General features: G+C 44.8%; 1 protein-coding gene across 4 annotated transcripts in view; it reads left to right on the top strand.

Moving 5' to 3' along the window:
- The window catches only part of TTLL5 (tubulin tyrosine ligase like 5), a 602590-nt gene that overhangs the window by 156269 nt on the left and 426109 nt on the right, over window positions 1-20212 (top strand). For all 4 annotated transcript variants that reach the window (XM_033951293.1, XM_033951292.1, XM_033951290.1 and 1 more), the window contains 3 exons: window positions 3126-3227; window positions 14178-14269; window positions 14375-14482. In XM_033951293.1, coding sequence (XP_033807184.1) covers window positions 3126-3227; window positions 14178-14269; window positions 14375-14482 — 302 coding nt within the window. The remainder of the gene's footprint in view (window positions 1-3125; window positions 3228-14177; window positions 14270-14374; window positions 14483-20212) is intronic.

The raw sequence follows: 20212 nt of genomic DNA, 5'->3' as shown, positions 1-20212 counted from the left end.
CTCTCTCCTCTCATCCTGTGGTTTCCAGATTTATGAAAGGACTTTTTCATGTCAATCCTCCTCTCAAACCGCCTCCAGTGGTTTGGGATCTAAATGTTGTCCTTTCTCAACTTATGAAACCTCCTTTTGAGCCTCTGAGCAAGGCTCCACTAAAGTTTCTCACTTGGAAAGTGGTTTTTCTGGTGGCCCTCACATCTGCTCGCAGGGTCAGTGAGCTTCAGGCCTTGGTGGCGGACCCACCTTTCACAGTATTTCATCATGACAAGGTGGTCCTCTGCACTCACCCGAAATTCCTGCCTAAAGTGGTCTCTGAATTTCACCTCAACCAATCCATTGTGCTTCCAGTGTTCTTTCCAAAGCCTCATTCTCATCCTGGAGAATCGGCTCTGCACACTCTGGACTGTAAACGTGCTTTGGCTTTCTTCTTGGATCGCACCAAACCACACAGAACTGCTCCTCAACTTTTCGTCTCCTTTGATCCAAACAAGTTGGGACGACCTGTATCGAAGCGCACCATCTCCAATTGGATGGTGGCTTATATCTCTTTCTGCTATGCCCAGGCTGGATTACCCCTTCCCTGTAAGGTCACAGCCCATTGGGTCAGAGCAATGGCAGCCTCTGTAGCCTTCCTCAGGTCGACACCGATTGAGGAGATTTGTAAGGCTGCCACTTGGTCCTCGGTTCATACATTCACCTCTCATTATTGTCTGGATACTTTCTCCAGACGGGATGGGCAGTTTGGCCAAACTGTGTTACAAAATTTGTTCTCCTAAGTTGCCAACTCTCCCTCCATCCCATTGAGGTTAGCTTGGAGGTCACCCACTAGTGAGAATACCTGCCTGCTTGTCCTGGGATAAAGCAATGTTACTTACCGTAACAGTTGTTATCCAGGGACAGCAGGCAGCTATTCTCACATCCCACCCACCTCCCCTGGGTTGGCTTCTCTGCTAGCTACCTGAACTGAGGAGACACGCCTGGAGCATCGGGCGGGAAGGCACTGGCGCATGCGTGGTGCGGGCATCTCGAAACTTCTGAGTTTCTTCAAGCAAGACATGCTTGCAAGATGTCCGTATCGGGGCTCTGTCGGATGACATCACCCACTAGTGAGAATAGCTGCCTGCTGTCCCTGGATAACAACTGTTACGGTAAGTAACATTGCTTTTTTATCTTCCCTGGATACTTTGGAGTTCCTGTAGCTTTATTGTATATTTTCTCTGGGTATTCTTCTCTCTTTCCAATTTATCTTTTATACAAGCATTGGTTTTCTCTCAAGCACTTTAGTTTAGATTGTGAGCCCATCTGGGAAGAAGACTAGAAATAGAATTGAGACTAAAAGATGCTGAGAACTATGTGGAAAGTGATGAGGAAAAAGCAAATTTGCTAAATAAATACTACTACTATGTTCATGGAAGAAAATTCTCGTAGTAAAAGAACCTTGGAATGGAGTATCACTCTGTTCATGGAAGAAAGTGTTTATTAACAACTAGGAAAATTAAACTGTAATTTAATTTAATGCAGTGTTTATATACTGCTTTGAAGTGGTTTACAAGGAAACAAATAAAAACTAGACTTACACAATAGCCAAAAATCTAATCAGATACTTTGTAATTTTCCTCTCTGTCCCAATGGGCCCACAATCTAACTGTAGTACCTTTGAAAAGGAATGAACAAACAATGATCACCAGACATAACAGACAGGAAGGAAGAGGGATTTGGTGGACACCTGGACTGTTCTTTCCTGGAAATTGGCTGTTTAATGGGAAGGAGGAGGGACCTAGACTCTATGGCTTGTGTTTTGCTTCTTTGGTGGGAGGGGGGGGGTGATGTTATATTGTTGAATGGGGGAGATGTAGAGCTTTCAGGGTGGAGGGTGCTATTAATGTACATGGCGGATAGGAGGAGTCATCTGAGCAAGTAGGCTCCCGGTATTCGGGGGCACGGCTGGATGGGTCTTTCTACCTGCTGATCAAGGGGCTCACCGGTTTCTTGCATTCTTGCCCATGCCTGGGTATTATTCCTGGGTTGTGTTGTACCCCATTTTGAATTGTTCTTTGATGTGTTCCGAGCTGTTTATCTGTTTAAAAACTCAATAAAAAATTTTAAATATTAAAAAAAAAACCAAAACATAACAGGAGAGAAAAACTCCATGAAGCAAAGTTACTGAACAGATAGGTATTTACAAATAGGCAAGTTTTAAGTAGCTCTCTAAACAATGAAGGTAATTGTGTTCTGTTCTTAAGGGTTCATTTCAGGTTCTGGTTGTTACAAACATGAAGAGGGATAATCTGTAGGGTGGTGTTAATCCTTAATGAGGTGAAGTGGGAGGTAGACGAAACCATGGGACCTGATGAGATCCATACTAGGCTATTGAGTGAACTCAGGGAAGTTCTTGCAGGACCTCTTGTGAATTTGTTTAAAAAAACCTTGCATCCCTCCTGCCGTGTTTGTTCAGGGTGGGTGGGGACTGGCAGCCCTGCTATACTTATCGCAGCAGGGAGATCCCTTGTCGCGATAAGCTTAGCGGCCGCATCTACTTACAATGTAGGCCAACATTTTGCTGGCCTACATTGTAAGCGTCTCCCGCTGGATTGACGCGTACAGCTGCCTAGGTTCGCCTAAAGTGACTTCCGGGGCAAACCACGCTCATGGCTAGCCTTAGGTGGGTATGTGGGCCTCTCTAGCCTCCCGGAGGCACCTACAATGTAGGTGGCCTGCATCAGGAGCTTTTTTTCTAAAAACGTGTGTCCCAATTGGCTGGTTAGACAGCAGTAGGACGACTACTGCTGCCTACATTGGGACGCCATTTATAGAATCCGGGCCTTTAGAGCCTTGTTGGGTTATAACCATTTTTTAAAATAAATGGAATTACTGAAGTTCTTTTAGTTGTGTGTTCTTTTGTAAGGTCTTTGGAGTAGGGACAGAAATAAGTAGTAGTGGGACCATTACAAGATGTGCCGAAGTTCCTTACTGGGTACAGGGACAGAGAAATACTACTAATAACTTTTCAGTTTTTATGGCAAAAACTGGTAGAGATGCCAATAAAGGTATTAAACACAGGCAGCCAGTGTCTCAGTCCTTGTATGTCTGCTGCTGTTCCATGTTCTGAAACCTTTCTCTATTTTTAGGTTTGCAACAGTGAAATATGATAAAGCAGCAAGAAACATTAAAAACCAGTTTATGCATCTGACGAATTACAGTGTAAATAAGAAAAGCAGTGACTATGTCAGGTACAAGGTGTGCCCAGCTGGAAGGGATTCATTATAAATTCTTAATGTGACATAGTGAAATAAAGGGTTACCCAGGCAGAAAGGAATTGGAAAAAAGAATCAACCAAAGGAAGGTTGATGCAGAGAGAGAAGCAGGGGATCCAGAAAGGAGTCTTATAAAAAGGTTGATGTAGAGAGAAAAAAAGAGAAATTTAGAAAGGAATGTCCTGAAGAGGTGCTGAGTGAGACTATACTAAAGGGAAGAGAAACTCCATTGGAATATCTTACCTGCTAGCATTCAAACTTGGAAAAAGATAAAACTTGGGCTTCAGTAGGTTATTTCACTGTCCTTTTTTACTTTTAGTCAGTACTCTGCTTTTACAGCAAAGACAGTTTAGGCAATAGTGTGGCCCTTAGAGTCTGTTAAAATGTTTTAATCTAGATTAGTATTTTAGGTTGCGTTTCAGAGCATAAGATCAGATCAGATTAGAGCACAGATAACAGTTAAGGAAAGCCTTCTAACTCCCGCCTATCCTTTCCCAGAATCCACTCATCCACTCCTGGCCTGCCAATTAAAGGTTTAAATACAGATTAGGCCGATTTTAATGACTGCAAATTCTCCATATCAACTGCTGAGCAAATTGTAAATAGGTATGACAAACATCTGTATTCAAATTCCAGAAACCTAAGAAACAAGATGGGAAAGTTGGAATATATTGCACTAAATGAAAGGATAGTAACATAGTAAATGATGGCAGATAAAGACCCTTATCCCAGGACAAGCAGGCAGGTATTCTCACTAATGTTTGACGTGATCCAACGGAGACCCGATGCGGATGCCGCACAAGCAGTCTTGCTTGATGAAACTCAAAGTTTCGAGTCGGCCGCACCACGTATGCGCGAGTGCCTTCCCGCCCAGCACAGGGCGCGTCTCCTCAGTTCATACTTTTCTGCGGAGCCGAGAAGTCCGTCTTTGACTCTCTGCGCAAAGTTTTCTTCACTTGTGCCTTCTAAGTCCGCAGTTTTGGGTTTATTTTCTCATAATCGCTTATTTTCATCGTGTTTTATTGTTTTTCAAAAAAAAAATTTCTTCCATCCGTTCGGCCGGGCAGGCCACATGGCCGCAGTCCCGCGGCTTGGATCTCGCGGCGGAGTTTTTCCGGCCTATGTCCCGGCCTGCTACTGGTTTTAAATAGTGTTCCAAGTGCCAGCGCGCAATTTCACTGACAGACCCTCATCGACGCTGTTTTCGGTGTCTCGGGCCTCAACACCTCCCGAAAACGTGCCGGACTTGCTCAACACTTACAGCCCGTGCTTTCAAACGTTGTTGCATCTTGTGGGAGTTGCTGTTCAGCATGGAGTCTTCGAGAGAGATTTCGTCATCGAAGGGCCCTTCACCATCGGCCTCTCCCGAGGCTTCCACGTCTTCTGCTCTGAGCCTCATCAAACCTGCTTCGTTTGTCCCGGCTCAGTCTTCGACGCAGGCTGCGGTGCCTTCCTCTATCTCCTCAGGTCAGATTGCGCAGCAGCCCATTTCCCCGGTAGTGCTCAAAGTGCCCAAGGCTTCTAAGTCCAAGCACTCTCACACTGCCTCGAGGGAGCAGGAAGCCCGTGCAGGTGGTCCCGTTGGAGACGCGGATCCATCCTTGCCGGCTTCGTTCCAGACCTTACTTGAGAAGCAATTCATACAGCTCTTTACCACGATGGGACTGAAGCTTCTCTCTCAAATCCAGCCTGGGCACGCGGAGGTCTCCTGCGAGGTCGAGCCGCTTCTGGTGCCTCAGCAGTACGCACACTCTCTACAGGGAGCAGAGTCTCTGCGAGTGTCTGGTCTGGCATTGATGCATGCATCGCAAGGAGCAGAGTCTTTGCCCATGCCTCCATTGGAACCGATTCACTCGATGCAAGGAGTAGAGTCTTTGCGAGTGCCTCCATTGGAACCTATCCACTCGATGCAAGGGCTCGAGCCTTTGCGAGTGCCTCGAAGTGCTTCCAGCCCCATCCACTCTCTGGGGGCCTCAGCGAAGACACACTCGCCTCGTCTATCGAGGCCTGCTTCCAGGCATAGCTCGCACCATCGATCGAGGCATTCATCCAGGCACGCCTCGCCTCATCGGAAGTAGCCTTTTCTTCAGTATTCACCACCGGCTACTTCATCTCCTCCTATGCTGGAGCTTGAGGACACGATGGGATCTTTTTCACCACCTAGATCCCCGTCCTCATTGGATCAGGAGGCCTCGACGTCCTCGAGCCCATCTCGAGGCCCTGCTTTGGCTGACCAGCTGTCGTTCTCCTCTTTTCTCTGTCAGATGGCAGCTGATCTGGATATCCAACTGGACACAGGGTCCAAATTCTCGAAGGAGTATTTCGAGACGATGCATCTCCCTCAATCTCCTGCTGAATCCCTCAAGCTTCCACTTCATAAGCTGCTGGATCAGACATTTGTCCGCTGTCTGGAGACTCCCTATTCCATCCCCGCTGTTCTGGGCAAATTGGATGCCAGGTACCGTACGGTTCATCATAAGGGGTTTGACCGTGCCCAGCTCTCTCATCAATCCCTGTTGGTGAAGTCTTTATTGAAGCGGTCCCACCCCTCCCAGGTATATGCTACTGTTCCACCTGGCAGGGAGGGCAAGACAATGGACAGGTTTGGCAGACGAATTTACCAGAACTCTATGATGACATTCAGAGTTCTCAACTACAATTTCCATTTTATTACTTATTTTGAGTTTTTCCTGTCCGTCCTTCCTAAGCTCATGGCCTATTTGGATCCTCGGGCCCACTTTGAGTTCCAAGAAGTCCTGGCCTCGTTGTCCCAACTCCGTTTGCAGCTGATGCAGTCCTCATACGATGCCTTTGAGTTATCTGCTCGGTTTACTGCTTGCTCGGTAGCCATGCGATGGCTTGCCAGGCTCAGGACCATCGATATGGACCCCAATTTGCAGGTCAGGCTGGCTAAGGTACTGTGTGCTGGTACCGACTTCTTCGACGAGTCCATCGAAGCAGCGACCAAGAAGCTGTCGGACCACGAGAAGTCTTTTCAATCGATTCAGCTCCTTCTCGTCCCTCATGCCCGCCTTTGATCTACCAGCAGCGTTTCCCACCTAAACAGGCTCCTACCATCCATCATCCTGTTAAGAGACAGCATCTGCAGAAACAGCAGCAAAAGCCTCAGCCATCTGCTGTCCCCAAGACTGCTCAGCCTTTTTGATTGTCTCATGGAGTCGTTCTGCCTTTCCCCGTTTTTCCCCCTATCGGAGGTCGTCTCCATCACTTTTACCATCGATGGACGACCTATTACCACCTTCCTCTGGGTCCTTTCCATCGTAAGGGAGGGATACTCTCTTCAATTTCATCAAGTTCCTCCGGAACATCCTCCAAGAGAGTATCCTTCCTCCTCTGCCCAGACCGCCCTTCTTCAGGAAGCTCAGGCTTTGCTTCAGCTCCGGGCTGTCGAGCCAGTTCCTTTGGCTCAACAGAATAAGGGTTTTTACTCCCGGTACTTCCTTGTTCCGAAGAAGACGGGCAATCTGCGTCCTATTCTGGATCTCAGAGTGCTCAACAAATATCTGATCAAAGAAAAGTTTCGCATGCTGACCCTGGCATCTCTGTATCCCCTCCTCGAGCAGAACGACTGGTTATGCTCTCTGGATCTCATGGAGGGCTACACTCACATTCCCATCCATCCAGCCAGCCTCCCGTCAATATCTCAGATTTCGGGTGGGACATCTTCATCTTCAATATCGAGTGCTCCCTTTCGGCTTGGCATCATCACCCAGAGTCTTCACCAAGTGTCTGGTTGTGGTAGCCGCAGCGTTCAGGAACCATGGTCTTCAGGTGTTTCCCTACGTGGAATGACTGGCTCATAAAGGATTCCACGTCTCGGGGAGTCGTCCTGGTGACTCAGCGCACTATCTGGGTCCTGCAGAGTCTGGGGTTCGAGATCAACTTTCCAAAATCTCATCTGCAACCTTCCCAGACTCTTCCCTTTATCCGAGCTGTTCTGGATACTATCCAGCTCAGAGCGTTCCTCCCTCCACAACGTCTGGAAGCTCTTCTCAGTCTTTGTCATTCAGTCTTTGTCATCCATCTCGGCGAGACTCATGATGGTTCTTTTGGGCCACATGGCCTCTACAGTACACGTGACTCCTTTTGCCAGACTTCACCTCAGAATTCCTCAGTGGACCCTGGCATCTCAATGGTCGCAGGTTTCTGACCCTCTGACTCGACACATCCAGGTCTCTCCTGCTCTGACACAGTCTCTTCGCTGGTGGATGCTCTCTTCCAATCTATCCAGAGGCTTACTGTTTCACACGCACCCCCATCAGAAGGTTCTCACGACTGACTCTTCGACTTACACTTGGGGGGCTCATCTGGATGGTCTCCGCACTCAGGGCTATTGGACCAGTACAGACCGCCAGTGCCACATCAATCTCCTGGAACTCAGGGCGATTTTCAATGCTCTCAATGCTTTTCAACATCTGCTTCACGACAGTGTAGTCCTCATTCGCACGGACAACCAAGTCGCCATGTATTATGTCAACGGGATCGGCCTCCCTCTGTCAGGAAGCTCTGAAAGTCTGGGATTGGGCGATTCGCCACAACACCTTCCTCAAAGCTGTCTACATTCAGGGGGCGGACAATGCCTTAGCGGACAACTTGAGTCGTCTTCTGCAACCTCACGAAGGGACTCTCCATTCCACGCCCCTTCATCACATTTTTTCTCTGTGGGGAACGCCTCAGAGAGACCTCTTCGCAGCCCCCCACAACTTTAAGCTGCCTCAGTTCTGCTCCAGGATCTACACTCCTCATCGCCTCGAAGCAGATGCTTTTCTTCTGGACTGGACGAATCTCTTTCTATATGCGTTTCCTCCATTTCCTATAATTCAAAAGACTCTGGTCAAGCTGAAGTCCGACCATGCCACCATGATTCTGATTGCTCCACGGTGGCCCAGGCAACCTTCGTACTCCCTTCTACTTCAACTCAGCAGCAGGGAGTCCTTCCTTCTGCCGGTGTTTCCATCACTGCTTACACAGCATCAGGGTTCTCTGCTTCATTCCAACCTGCAGTCTCTCCACCTGACAGCTTGGTTCCTCTCAACGTAACTCCTCTCCAGTTTTCGCAAGCTGTGAGGAATGTTTTGGAAGCTTCACGGAAGCCTGCTACTAGACAATGCTATCACCAAAAATGGACTAGATTTTCTACTTGGTGTTTTTATCATCATCAAGAGCCTCAACATTCCTTCTTATCTTTTGTTTTGGACTATTTTTTTGCACCTTTCTCATTCTGGCCTCAAGTCTACATCGATACGAGTCCATCTGAGTGCAATTGCTGCTTTCCATCAGCCGCTTCAAGGAAAACCTCTCTCTGCTCATCCTGTGGTTTCCAGATTCATGAAAGGACTTTTCCATGTCAACCCTCCTCTCAAACTGCCTCCAGTGGTTTGGGACCTCAATATTGTTCTTTCTCAGCTTATGAAACCTCCATTTGAACCTATTGACAAGGCTCACCTGAAGTATCTCACTTGGAAAGTGGTGTTTCTCGTAGGTCTCACTTCTGCTCGTCGAGTTAGTGAGCTTCAAGCGTTGGTTGCGGATCCGCCTTTTACAGTGTTCCATCATGACAAGGTGGTTCTTCGCACTCATCCAAAATTCCTTCCTAAAATTGTCTCGGAATTTCATCTCAATCAATCCATTGTTCTCCCAGTGTTTTTTTCCAAAGCCTCATTCTCATCCTGGAGAATCAGCTCTTCATACTCTGGATTGTAAACATGCTTTGGCTTTCTATATGGAACGCATCAAACCGCACAGAACTGCTCCTCAACTTTTCATCTCCTTTGATCCGAACAAGTTGGGACGTCCTATCTCTAAGCGTACCATCTCCAACTGGATGGCGGCTTGTATCTCTTTCTACTATGCCCAGGCTGGATTGCCCCTTCACAGTAAAGTCACAGCCCATAAGGTCAGAGCAATGGCAGCTTCTATAGCTTTCCTCAGATCGATGCCGATTGAGGAGATTTGTAAAGCTGCCACTTGGTCCTCGGTTCATACCTTCACCTCTCATTATTGTCTGGATGCTTTCTCCAGACGGGATGGACAGTTTGGACAAACAGTATTGCAAAATTTATTCTCCTAAGTTGCCAACGTTTCCACCATCCCATTCTGGTTAGCTTGGAGGTCACCCATTAGTGAGAATACCTGCCTGCTTGTCCTGGGATAAAGCACAGTTACTTACCGTAAAAGTTGTTATCCAGGGACAGCAGGCAGCTATTCTCACGTCCCACCCACCTCCCCTGGGTTGGCTTCTCTGCTAGCTATCTGAACTGAGGAGACATGCCCTGTGCTGGGCGGGAAGGCACTCGCGCATGCGCGGTGCGGGCGACTCGAAACTTCGAGTTTCATCAAGCAAGACTGCTTGTGAGGCATCCACATCGGGGCTCCATTAGATCACGTCACCCATTAGTGAGAATAGCTGCCTGCCGTCCCTGGATAACAACTGTTACGGTAAGTAACTGTGCTGAATGGTCCATCCAGTCTTCCCAAACATACATTCTCTATAATTGAATGAATTAATTTAAATTGTTCCTTTTCTTCGATATTTCTGGGCCTTGTACTGTGCATAGGTTCCATCTACTAGAATCTCCATCAAAGCTCACTCCAGCCCATATAAACCATCCCAGCCAATCCTCAACTGAATGACCATATACAGGACACAGGCATCTCTGAGTCCTGGTGTAAGGAAGATAACTAATGGGACACTGTTATACTGGGGTACAAATTATATCGCAGTGATAGGGTGGATCGAATTTATAGAGGGCCTTGACTTGACTGGACTGACAATTCTACAGGAGCAGAAACACTCCTTGGAATCCCTATGTATAAGGCTGAAAAGGATAGTGATAGGAATTCTGTCTACTTGACCGGGATGAACAGACAGATGCTGAAATGTTATCAGAAATTAGGCCAACATACTGGGTAACAATAATTTTGGGCGATTTCAACTACAGGATAAACAAAAAAACGAATGTGCTCAGGCCTGCTTGGAAAGAACTAGTGCCCTTAATCCACAAACAAGAGACACACCAATAACAGAAGACAAAAAATAAGTGGAGAAAAAGACCTTGGTTTTGCTGCATGGGTCTGAAAAATCTCCACTTTTGCACAAAATGTTCATATTGCAATCTTCTCTTCCAAAATGCAAATCAATATCTTCCAAATATTAATCATATAATGCTCGCAATGATTTGCCTCCTTTGCTCAATAAATATTCTGTCATTCACATTAAGGACACAGTTCATCCACTCAGTATGAAATAACAAAATCGTCAGTGACTGTGAAAGCAAAAAATGAACAACTTAGCTGTGGTGCCGGTTCATCAGGGTTCCGTTGCCATCTTAATGGTGCGACCTCACCTGGAGTATTGCGTTCAATTCTGGTCTCCTTATCTCAAGAAAGATATAGTGGTGCTAGAAAAGGTTCAAGGAAGAGTGACCAAGATGATGGAACTCCTCTCGTATGAGGAAAGACTAAAACAGTTAGGGCTCTTAAGCTTGGAAAAGAGACGGCTGAGGGGAGATAGGATTGACGTCTACAAAATACTGAGTGGAGTAGAACGGGTACAAGTGGATTGATTTTTCACTCCATCAAAAAAGACTAGGGGGACACTCGATGAAGTTATAGGGAAATACTTTTAAAACCAATAGCAGGAAATTTTTTTTCACTCAGAGAATAGTTAAGCTCTGGAACGCGTTGCCAGAGGTTGTGGTAAGAGCAGATAGCGTAGCTGGTTTTAAGAAAGGTTTGGACGAGTTCCTGGAGGAAAAGTCCATAGTCCTTTATTGAGTTAGACATGGAGGAAGCCACTGATTGCCCTGAATCGGTCGCATGAAATGTTGCTATTATTTGGGTTTTGGCCAGGTACTAGTGACATGGATTGGCCACCTTGAAGATGGACTACTGGGCTTGATGGACCGATGGTCTGACCCAATAAGGTTATTCTTATGTTCTTTTGTTCTTATCATGGAGAATGAAAAGATTAAGATCATTTGGGGGCCACTCTCATTTTGATGGATTAAAGTGTTGAGTGCCAGTAAACCAGACTTAGTGATGAAAGAGGAGAGCACTAGAAGAGCATTGATTATAGAGGTGTCAGTCCCAAGTGACTACTTAGTGAATTGTGTAGAGAGAGAAAAGATCCTTAAGTATTAAGAAATGCATTCTGAGTCTAAGAAAATGTGGCAGAAGGTTATGGAAATATTCCCTCAGAATGAATTTCTCATGTGTACCTGGATAAATTACCTAACATCTTATGAATTGCTGCAGGAAGTTCACTTTGGTACAATTCAAGCATGGCGAGCATTAGCAGTAAATTTGAGAGTTTGAGATCATACTCCACAATCTCTGGCTTAGGAGTGAGGTTTGTTACTGTTATGGTATACACAATAATATCTCAAATATGATAGAATGTGATCACTTAAATTCTATAGTGTTATGTGAGAACCAAACAAGTGAAGAAAAAAGTCTGAAACTTAAGTGCTTTGTCAAGCTGTCATAGATCTCATCACAGGCCAAAAGACTTCACTCCAAAATTTCAGTCAGTCCACCAAATTGACCCACAAAATCCTTAAATGATGTACACTAGGAAAAATAAAGAAAATCACACTGGTTCACTGCACTCTTACACATTCATAAGAACATAAGAACATAAGCAATGCCTCCGCTGGGTCAGACCTGAGGTCCATCGTGCCCAGTAGCCCGCTCACGCGGTGGCCCAACAGGTCCAGGACCTGTGTAGTAATCCTCTATCTATACCCTTCTATCCCCTTTTTCAGCAGGAAATTGTCTAATCCTTTCTTAAACCCCGGTACCGTACTCTGTCCTATTACATCTTCTGGAAGCGCATTCCAGGTGTCCACCACACGTTGGGTAAAGAAGAACTTCCTAGCATTTGTTTTGAATCTGTCCCCTTTCAATTTTTCTGAATGCCCTCTTGTACTTTTATTATTTGAAAGTTTGAAGAATCTGTCCCTCTCTACTCTCTCTATGCCCTTGATGATCTTGTAAGTCTCTATCATATCCCCTCTAAGTCTCCTCTTCTCCAGGGAAAAGAGACCCAGTTTCTCCAATCTCTCAGGGTATGAAAGGTTTTCCATCCCTTTAATCAGACATGTCGCTCTCCTCTGAACTCTCTTGAGTAACGCCATGTCCTTCTTAAGGTACGGCGACCAATATTGGACGCAGTACTCCAAATGTGGACGCACCATCGCCCTATACAACGGCAGGATGACTTCTTTCGTCCTGGTTGTAATACCCTTCATGATTATACCTAGCATTCTATTTGCCCTCTTAGCACCCGCTGCGCACTGTGCCGTCGCCTTCATTGTCATGTCCACCATTACTCCCAAGTCACTTTCTTGGGTACTCTCATTCAATATTCAGAATTTGAAATGCAGTACAGGATGGGCCAAAAGTAGGTATACAGTATTTATTCATTATTTCTATTTATTTTATGTGTCACAAATACCATTTGTTGGAAGTTTTTGAATCAGTTACATCATTTTGCTTATATCATTCAGTACTGCATTATATCTATAAAAGAAAAAGAAATAATGAATAAATACGGTATACCTACTTTTCGCCCACCCTGTATAACGCTAGAGCGATATCATAACCGTTTTGGTCTCAGCAGTTCCCGGTTCTCACATACCACTAAAGGATTTATAGTGACCACATTCTGTCATATTTGAGTTCTTGCTATTACACTGATGAGGGGACATGATAGAGACTTATAAAATCATGAAAGGCATAGAGAAGGTGGAGAGGGACAGATTCTTCAGACTAGCGGGAACAACAAAAACAAGAGGGCGTTCAGAAAAACTGAAAGGAGACAGATTCAAAACGAATGCTAGGACGTTCTTCACTCAGAGGGTAGTGGACACCTGGAATGCGCTCTCAGAAGAGATGATAGGACAGAGGACAATATTGGGTTTCAAAAAGGGATTGGATGACTTCCTGAAGGTGAAGAGGATTGAAGGATACAGATAGAGGGTAACTATACAGGATACTAAATGAATAGGGAATACACGATTTAGGTAAAGGATCACTTACAGGTCATGGACCTGGGGGGGGGGGCCGCCACAGGAGCGGACTGCTTGTCACGATGGACCCCTTGTCTGAACCGGCAGAGGCAATGCTTATGTTCTTATGTTCCCTTTTATGTATTGTGTATACACAGAAATATCCCACTTAGAGATATTGCCCTGGAAGAAAGTTTGCTGGGATAATCCTTAAAATATATTGATCCCAGTCATCTTAAAATATATACTTCTTTATGTTCCAACTACATGAAAAGTTCTGTTCCAAGAAGATTCATTTTCTTGAAAACTTCTATTCAAAATGAGGCTATTCTCTTCATTTTCTGATCTGAAACTAGTTGATTATGGAGCTTGTGAATACTGTGTTGGCACTAACCTTTCTGCTGCATTTTCAAGATGGAGTAGAAATTCTGAAGTGTCTTGCTCTCTCTTCCTGTGAGGGCTGGACTGGACTCTGGTGAGCAATTGGTCCCTGATTGCTTTCCACAGAAATGCAGAAAGGATTGAAGGTCTTGCATTGTAATAGACCAGATTCAGGGAGATGGCAGCATACAATGAACGGGATAAAATCTTGGCTCAGGGAGGACTTGCACTGTAGCACACTGTAAAGTGCCCAGTTTTAGGAGGATGAAAGAACCGCATAATTTTATTATCAATGTTGCTGCTTCTCAGCCTGTCTGAAGGACTTAATAACTGAGAGGCTAGAATAGGATGGGTAGAGGATATGAGCGCCACTTGGGATGGGGCAGCACTACAACAGTAGACAAGGGCATAAAGGGACTGGAGGTGTGGAGGGAAGGGCAGCACTGGAATTAGGAGGGAGTGTGAAGAGAGAATGATATCTAAATGTGATACTTCTGTATGTTTGCATTTTTAGTTGTGAGGACCCAGAAGTGGAGGATTATGGGAACAAATGGAGTATGAGTGCCATGCTGAGATACCTGAAACAAGAAGGGAAAGACACAGTCAGTAAGTGAATGTGTTATAAGGTGATTTTGCCGAAGTGATAAGTCTAAGGAGGAATAGCTCACATGACTTTATTACTTATCTTAAAATTCATTCTTTGTCTTCCAGCTCTGATGGCTCATATTGAGGATCTGACCATAAAAGCTGTCATTTCAGGGGAGCTGGCTATTGCCACTGCCTGCAAAGCCTTCGTACCCCACCGGAGTAGTTGTTTTGGTAAGGATCTTGCTGCTGCTTTACCTCCATTTATCTACTTATTCCTTGGCATCACCAGCAGATTAGTTCAGAAATTGTAGCTTATGGTTGTCTAACAGCAGGTGGAGATAGAGAGGGGCATATGGAGCTTTGCCATTTAGGACAGGGTAGAGCAGATTTAATCAGTATTTTTCTATTTCCAGTAGGTGGAACTATGCTTTGTGCAGCTTCTGGTCTGTTATATGGACTCCTGCGCCTACACTAACTTTTGCAATCCAGTTAAGCTGGGAGCAAAAGCTTGAATTGTCTTTCTAAGAGAATACCTCTCCTCTGCCCAGCCCTGCCCTCATTAATCTATCCTTTCCCTTAATCAAAAAAGAACTGGTAAGCTCTCTCTTGCTCTGCTCTCTTTCATTGTCCATGCATCTACCACCCTTTCTGTAAAAACAAGTATTTCCTTAGATTATTCCTGGGCCTATCACCTCTTAACTTCATCCCATGTCCTCTCACTTGAAAGAGACTCACCTCATGTGTGTTTGCCACATATGTATTTAATCATCTTTTTCATATATCTCCTCTCCTGCCTTTCCTCCAAAGTATACATATTTAGATCTTTGAGTCTGTCCCCTTATGCCTTATGAAGTAAACCACCAACCATTTTTATAGCCTTCCTCTAAACCAACTCCATCCTGTTTATATATTTTTGAAGGTGTGGTTTCCAAAATTGTACACAATATTGTCAAGTTCTCACCAGAGTCTTATACAGAGCATCAATACCTCCTTTTTTCCTACTGGCCATACCTCCCCCTATGCACCCTAGCATCCTTTTAACTTTTACCATCACCTTTTCAACCTGTTTGGTCACATTAAAATCATCACATACTATCACACTCAAGTCCTGCTCCTCTTTCATGTACAAAAGTTCTTCAACCCTAAACTGCTGGTGATCCTCGAGGTGGGGGTGTTAGAGTGTAGAATAGCAGCACCAGTGGTCTTCAGAGGGGGACTCGATATAATTCACATATAACTTGAAAATCACTGAATACCTCTACATGGATGGGAAAAGGGAGCAATGTCTGAAAAGCAGTATGTACTAATGCTTGAAGTATGGGAAACAAGATTCTGGATCTAGAAGCTGTCATGGAAGAAGATGAGTTGGAAACAGTGGTGATCACGGAGATGCGGTTCATGAAGAACTATGACTGAGATATAGTTACCGGGCTATAATCTGTTCAGGAAAGACAGGGTATGAAGAAAAGGAGGGGGAGTAGTGTTATATGTTAAATATCATATTAAAACCACACAATTGCAGGATCTGCAGGGCAAGGAAGAGGCACTGTGGATCAATTTGGAAAGAGAGAATGGTAAAAATACATTTACGTTGGTGTGGTGTACAGGGCTCCTTCACAGACGGAAGAAGTGGACAGAGATTTAATAGTAGACATTCAGAATATATCTAAAAAAGGGGAAGTTTTACTAATTGGTGATTTTAACATGCCGGATGTTCATTGGGTTTAACCCTATTGCAGGGTCTTGTAGAATTTATTTTATTTATTTATTTAGTCAAATTTCTAGCCCGTCCTCCCAAAAGAGCCCAGAACGGGTTACAAGTTTCCATACACAGTAGATGTTTAGCAACAAGGTTACAACTTCACATACAGCATATATACAGAACAACAAATTTAAGGAGATCCTGGATTCTCTGCAAGGAGAACAGTTCCAGCAGTTAGTAATAGAAGCCACGCGGGATGGGGGTCATACTGGACTTAGTGCTTATAAATGGGGAAAGTGTTTCTGATGTTACAGTGGGTGATCATCTGGCATCCAATGATCACTGGCATGCTAACGGTTTAATATTAAGAGGGGTATAAAGAGGCTCATTCAAAAGGCAAAGGTTCTAGACCTTAAAAAAAAAAATTTATCTTTGGTTCAGATGGGGGATTAATGTCAAGGAATTGTTGTCTGGAGGGGTACATCTAGAAGGAGTGGAAATGCAGTGGGCAAAACTGAAAGGAATTTTGTTACAGCCCTTCTGGATTCCATGCGCTAGGTGTTCAATCCCAACTTGCAGTCCAGGAGTTGCAGAAATCCACAACTTTTCTGAGCACTTGCTCCTCCCCCTTAGCCTGAGTGCTAGGAACATCCTGTTACAATGTCTGCAAGAAGTCCAATGCAGAAGTATTTTGCAGTTGCTCCTTTCTTTTCTTATTTACGATTAAAGTTCATTTCTCGACAGTGCCTTGAGACCATTTCCCGGTGGTCCCCTGTTGGAAGAAAGAATGCAGTCTCGTGGTGCCAGATTGTCTGCTTCACAGAGAAACTCTGGTGGATCTGTGGAGCCAGCCTTCTGTGAGGCCACAAATTTCTACACTCTGGATCCCTTCCCTGGGAGTCTGCTTGCCGGTGACCTTGTCATGGGTTTCAAGTGCAGGCTGTATGTGTCTGGAGTGAAATCCACCCAGGTTTCAAGGAGCAGGCTGCCTTTCCCACCCCCGACCGCATGGACAAAAATCTGTGTGGGTGGAGGTTGTAGTCGGTCTCTTGCTAGCTGGCAGTTTGAAGATTTCATGTCTGAATCCATTTGGAGCTGTTTCTGAGGCAGAAAATCCTTTATCCCAGGACAAGCAGGCAACATATTCTCACATGTGGGTGACGTCATCCATGGAGTCCCGGTATGGACACTTTAAAAGTACATTGCCACTTTAAGATTTCAGAAAGTTTGCGATGGCCCACACCGTGCATGCGCGAGTGCCTTCCCACCCGATGTAGACACACAGCTCCTTAGTTCCGTTTTTTCCGCAAAGCATTGAAGTCGCGTTCTTCAATGGTCTTCGTTAAAAATCACTTACCTTCCCACTCACGCTCCTTTTTGTATTTTTCCTTGTATTTCTTTTCTAGTTTATCTAAAAGTTTAAAAAAAAAAAAAAAAATATATATATATATATATATTACATAGGACTATATTTAATGTGGGGATGGGGAGGTATGTTATATGATTTAATGGGTTTATTCCTGAGGAATGGGATGGGTGGGGGAGGGGTCTTTTTTATATGCATTTGACAATAATTGTTAGAATGTCAAGTGATTTGTACGAATTATCTGATTGAATTTTGTACACTTGTTGCAAAAAAAAAAAAATATATATATATATATATATTTATTTTTCTTTTTTTGCCGTACGCGGGATTTCTTATTCACGCCTCAGCTATCAAGTTTAATTTGGCTGAGGCGGTGTTTCCATTGATATCACGCCCGTTGACAAATTGAGTCGTCTTCTGCAACCTCACGAATGGACACTCAATTCTCCATCTCTCCATCACATTTTTTCTCAGTGGGGGACTCCTCAAATAGACCTGTTTGCATCAACCCCACAACAACAAGCTGCCCCACCAACTCTCCTCACCAACTGGAGATGGATGCTTTTCTCCTGGAGTGGATGAACAAGTTCCTCTATGCGTTCCCTCCATTTCCTCTCATTGTCAAGACACTGGTCAGGCTCAAACAAGAACACACCACCATTATTCTGATAGCTCCTCGGTGGCCCAGACAACCTTGGTTCTCCCTTCTACTTCAACTCAGCAGCAGGGAGCCACTACTTCTACCAGTATTTCCATCTCTGCTTACACAGAGTCACGGTTCTCTTCTTTATCCTAACCTGCAGTCTCTGCATCTGTCAACTTGGTTCCTATCGACATGACTTCAAAACTTCAGTTCTTTTAATCTGTCAGACATTTTAGATGTTTCCAGAAAACCTTCCACCAGGCAATGTTACAACCAGAAGTGGACTAGGTTTTCTGCTTGGTGTGATCTTCATCACAAGGAGCCTCAGTCTACCTCCTTGTCTTCAGTTCTGGATTACCTATTTCATTTATCTCAATCTGGCCTCAAATCAACCTCCATTAGAGTCCATCTCAGTGCAATTTCTGCTTTTCATCAGCCTCTAGAGGGGAAACCTCTCTTTGCTCATCCTGTGGTTTCCAGTTTTATGAAAGGACTTTTTAATGTCAAATCACCTCCCGTGGTATGGTATCTCAATATCGTTCTTGCTCACTTGATGAAGCCTCTATTTGAACCAATGTCCACGGCTCATCTGAAATATCTCACTTGGAAGGTGGTCTTCCTCATTGCTCTCACGTCTGCTTGCAGAGTCAGTGAGCTACAAACTTTAGTAACGGATCCACTTTTCAGAGTATTCCATCATGACAAGGTGGTACTCTGCACTCATCCAAAATTCTTACCCAAAGTTGTTACAGAATTCCATCTTAATCAATCAATTGTATTTCCAGTGGTTTTTCCCAGGCCTCATTCTCATCCTGGAGAAACAGCTCTTCATACTCTGGACTGCAAGTGTGCTTTGGCCTTCTTTCTGGAAAGGACTAAACCAAATAGATCTTCTCAACTTTTTGTCTCCTTTGATCCAAACAAGTTGGGACATCCAGTTTTCAAGAGATCAATCTCCAATTAGTTGGCTGCTTGCATCTCGTTCTGGTATGCTCAGGCTGGGCTGCATCTGGAGAATCGAGTAAAGCCCACAAAGTTAGAGCCATGGCAGCTTCTGTAGCTTTTCTTAGATCTACTCCTATGAGGAGATATGCAAAGCTGCCACTTGGTCCTTAGTTTTTACATTCCCCTCACATTACTGTCTGGATTCTTTCTCCAGATGGGATGGCCGCTTTGGCCAAGCAGTATTACAAAATTTATTCTCCTAAATCGCCAACACATCCAAATCCCATTCTGGTTAGCTTGGAGGTCACCCATGTGTGAGAATATGCTGTCTGCTTGTCCTGGGATAAAGCACAGTTACTTACCGTAACAGATGTTATCCAGGGACAGCAGGTTGATATTCTCACAATTCACCCACCTCCCCTGGTTGGCTTTTTGACTAGCTATCTGAACTGAGGAGATGTGCCCTACGTCAGGCGGGAAGGCACTTGCAAACTTTCTAGAGTTCTTCAAGCAAGATTGCTTGTCAGGCTGTCCGTATTGGGGCTCCATGGATGGCGTCACCCACATGTGCTGTCCCTGGATAACACCAGTTATGGTAAGTAACTGTGCTTTTCTGCAACTCCCAGAATGTGGGTTGGGATTGAACACCTAGTGTATGGAATCCTCCAGGGATTAACATAAAGAAGAATATTGAAGATATTATTTATTTATATATTCATTCATTCAATTTTCTATACCATTCTCCCAGGAGAGCTCAGAATGGTTTACATGAATTTATTCAGGTACTTAAGCATTTTTCCCTATCTGTCCCGGTGGTCTCACAATCTAGCTAATGTACCTGTGTAAAGGGGGGATTAAGTGACTTCCCAGGGTCACAAGGAGCAGCATGGGTTTGAACCCACAACCCCAGGGTGCTGAGGCTGTAGCTTTAACCCCTGCGCCATACTTCCCATATGAACCTAATTTTCCAAAACCCACCCCTGCCATGCCTCCTGGCAAAATAAACATGGTGAGCATCTTTACATATAAATAGTCTCTATTCTAAAATGACATTTACATATATATGCCAATCTATACACTGCTAATTTACATATATGTACATCTCTAAAATAAGGGCCTTAGTTGCATATTTTATCCCAGGACAAGCAGGCAGCATATTCTTTACGCATGGGTGACGTCACCGACGGAGCCCTCGGTACGGACCTTTTTAACTAGAAAGTTCTAGTTGGCCGCATCGCGCGTGCGCCTTCCCGCCCGACGGAGGAGTGCGTGGTCCCCAGTTTCTTCGTTTCCGCGGAGCGAAGA

The sequence above is a fragment of the Geotrypetes seraphini genome, chromosome 7, assembly GCF_902459505.1.
Source record: "Geotrypetes seraphini chromosome 7, aGeoSer1.1, whole genome shotgun sequence".
Classification (NCBI taxonomy): Eukaryota; Metazoa; Chordata; class Amphibia; order Gymnophiona; family Dermophiidae; genus Geotrypetes; species Geotrypetes seraphini.
The sequence above is the reverse complement of the archived record's forward strand: the minus strand, read 5'-3'. Positions and strand labels throughout refer to the sequence as shown.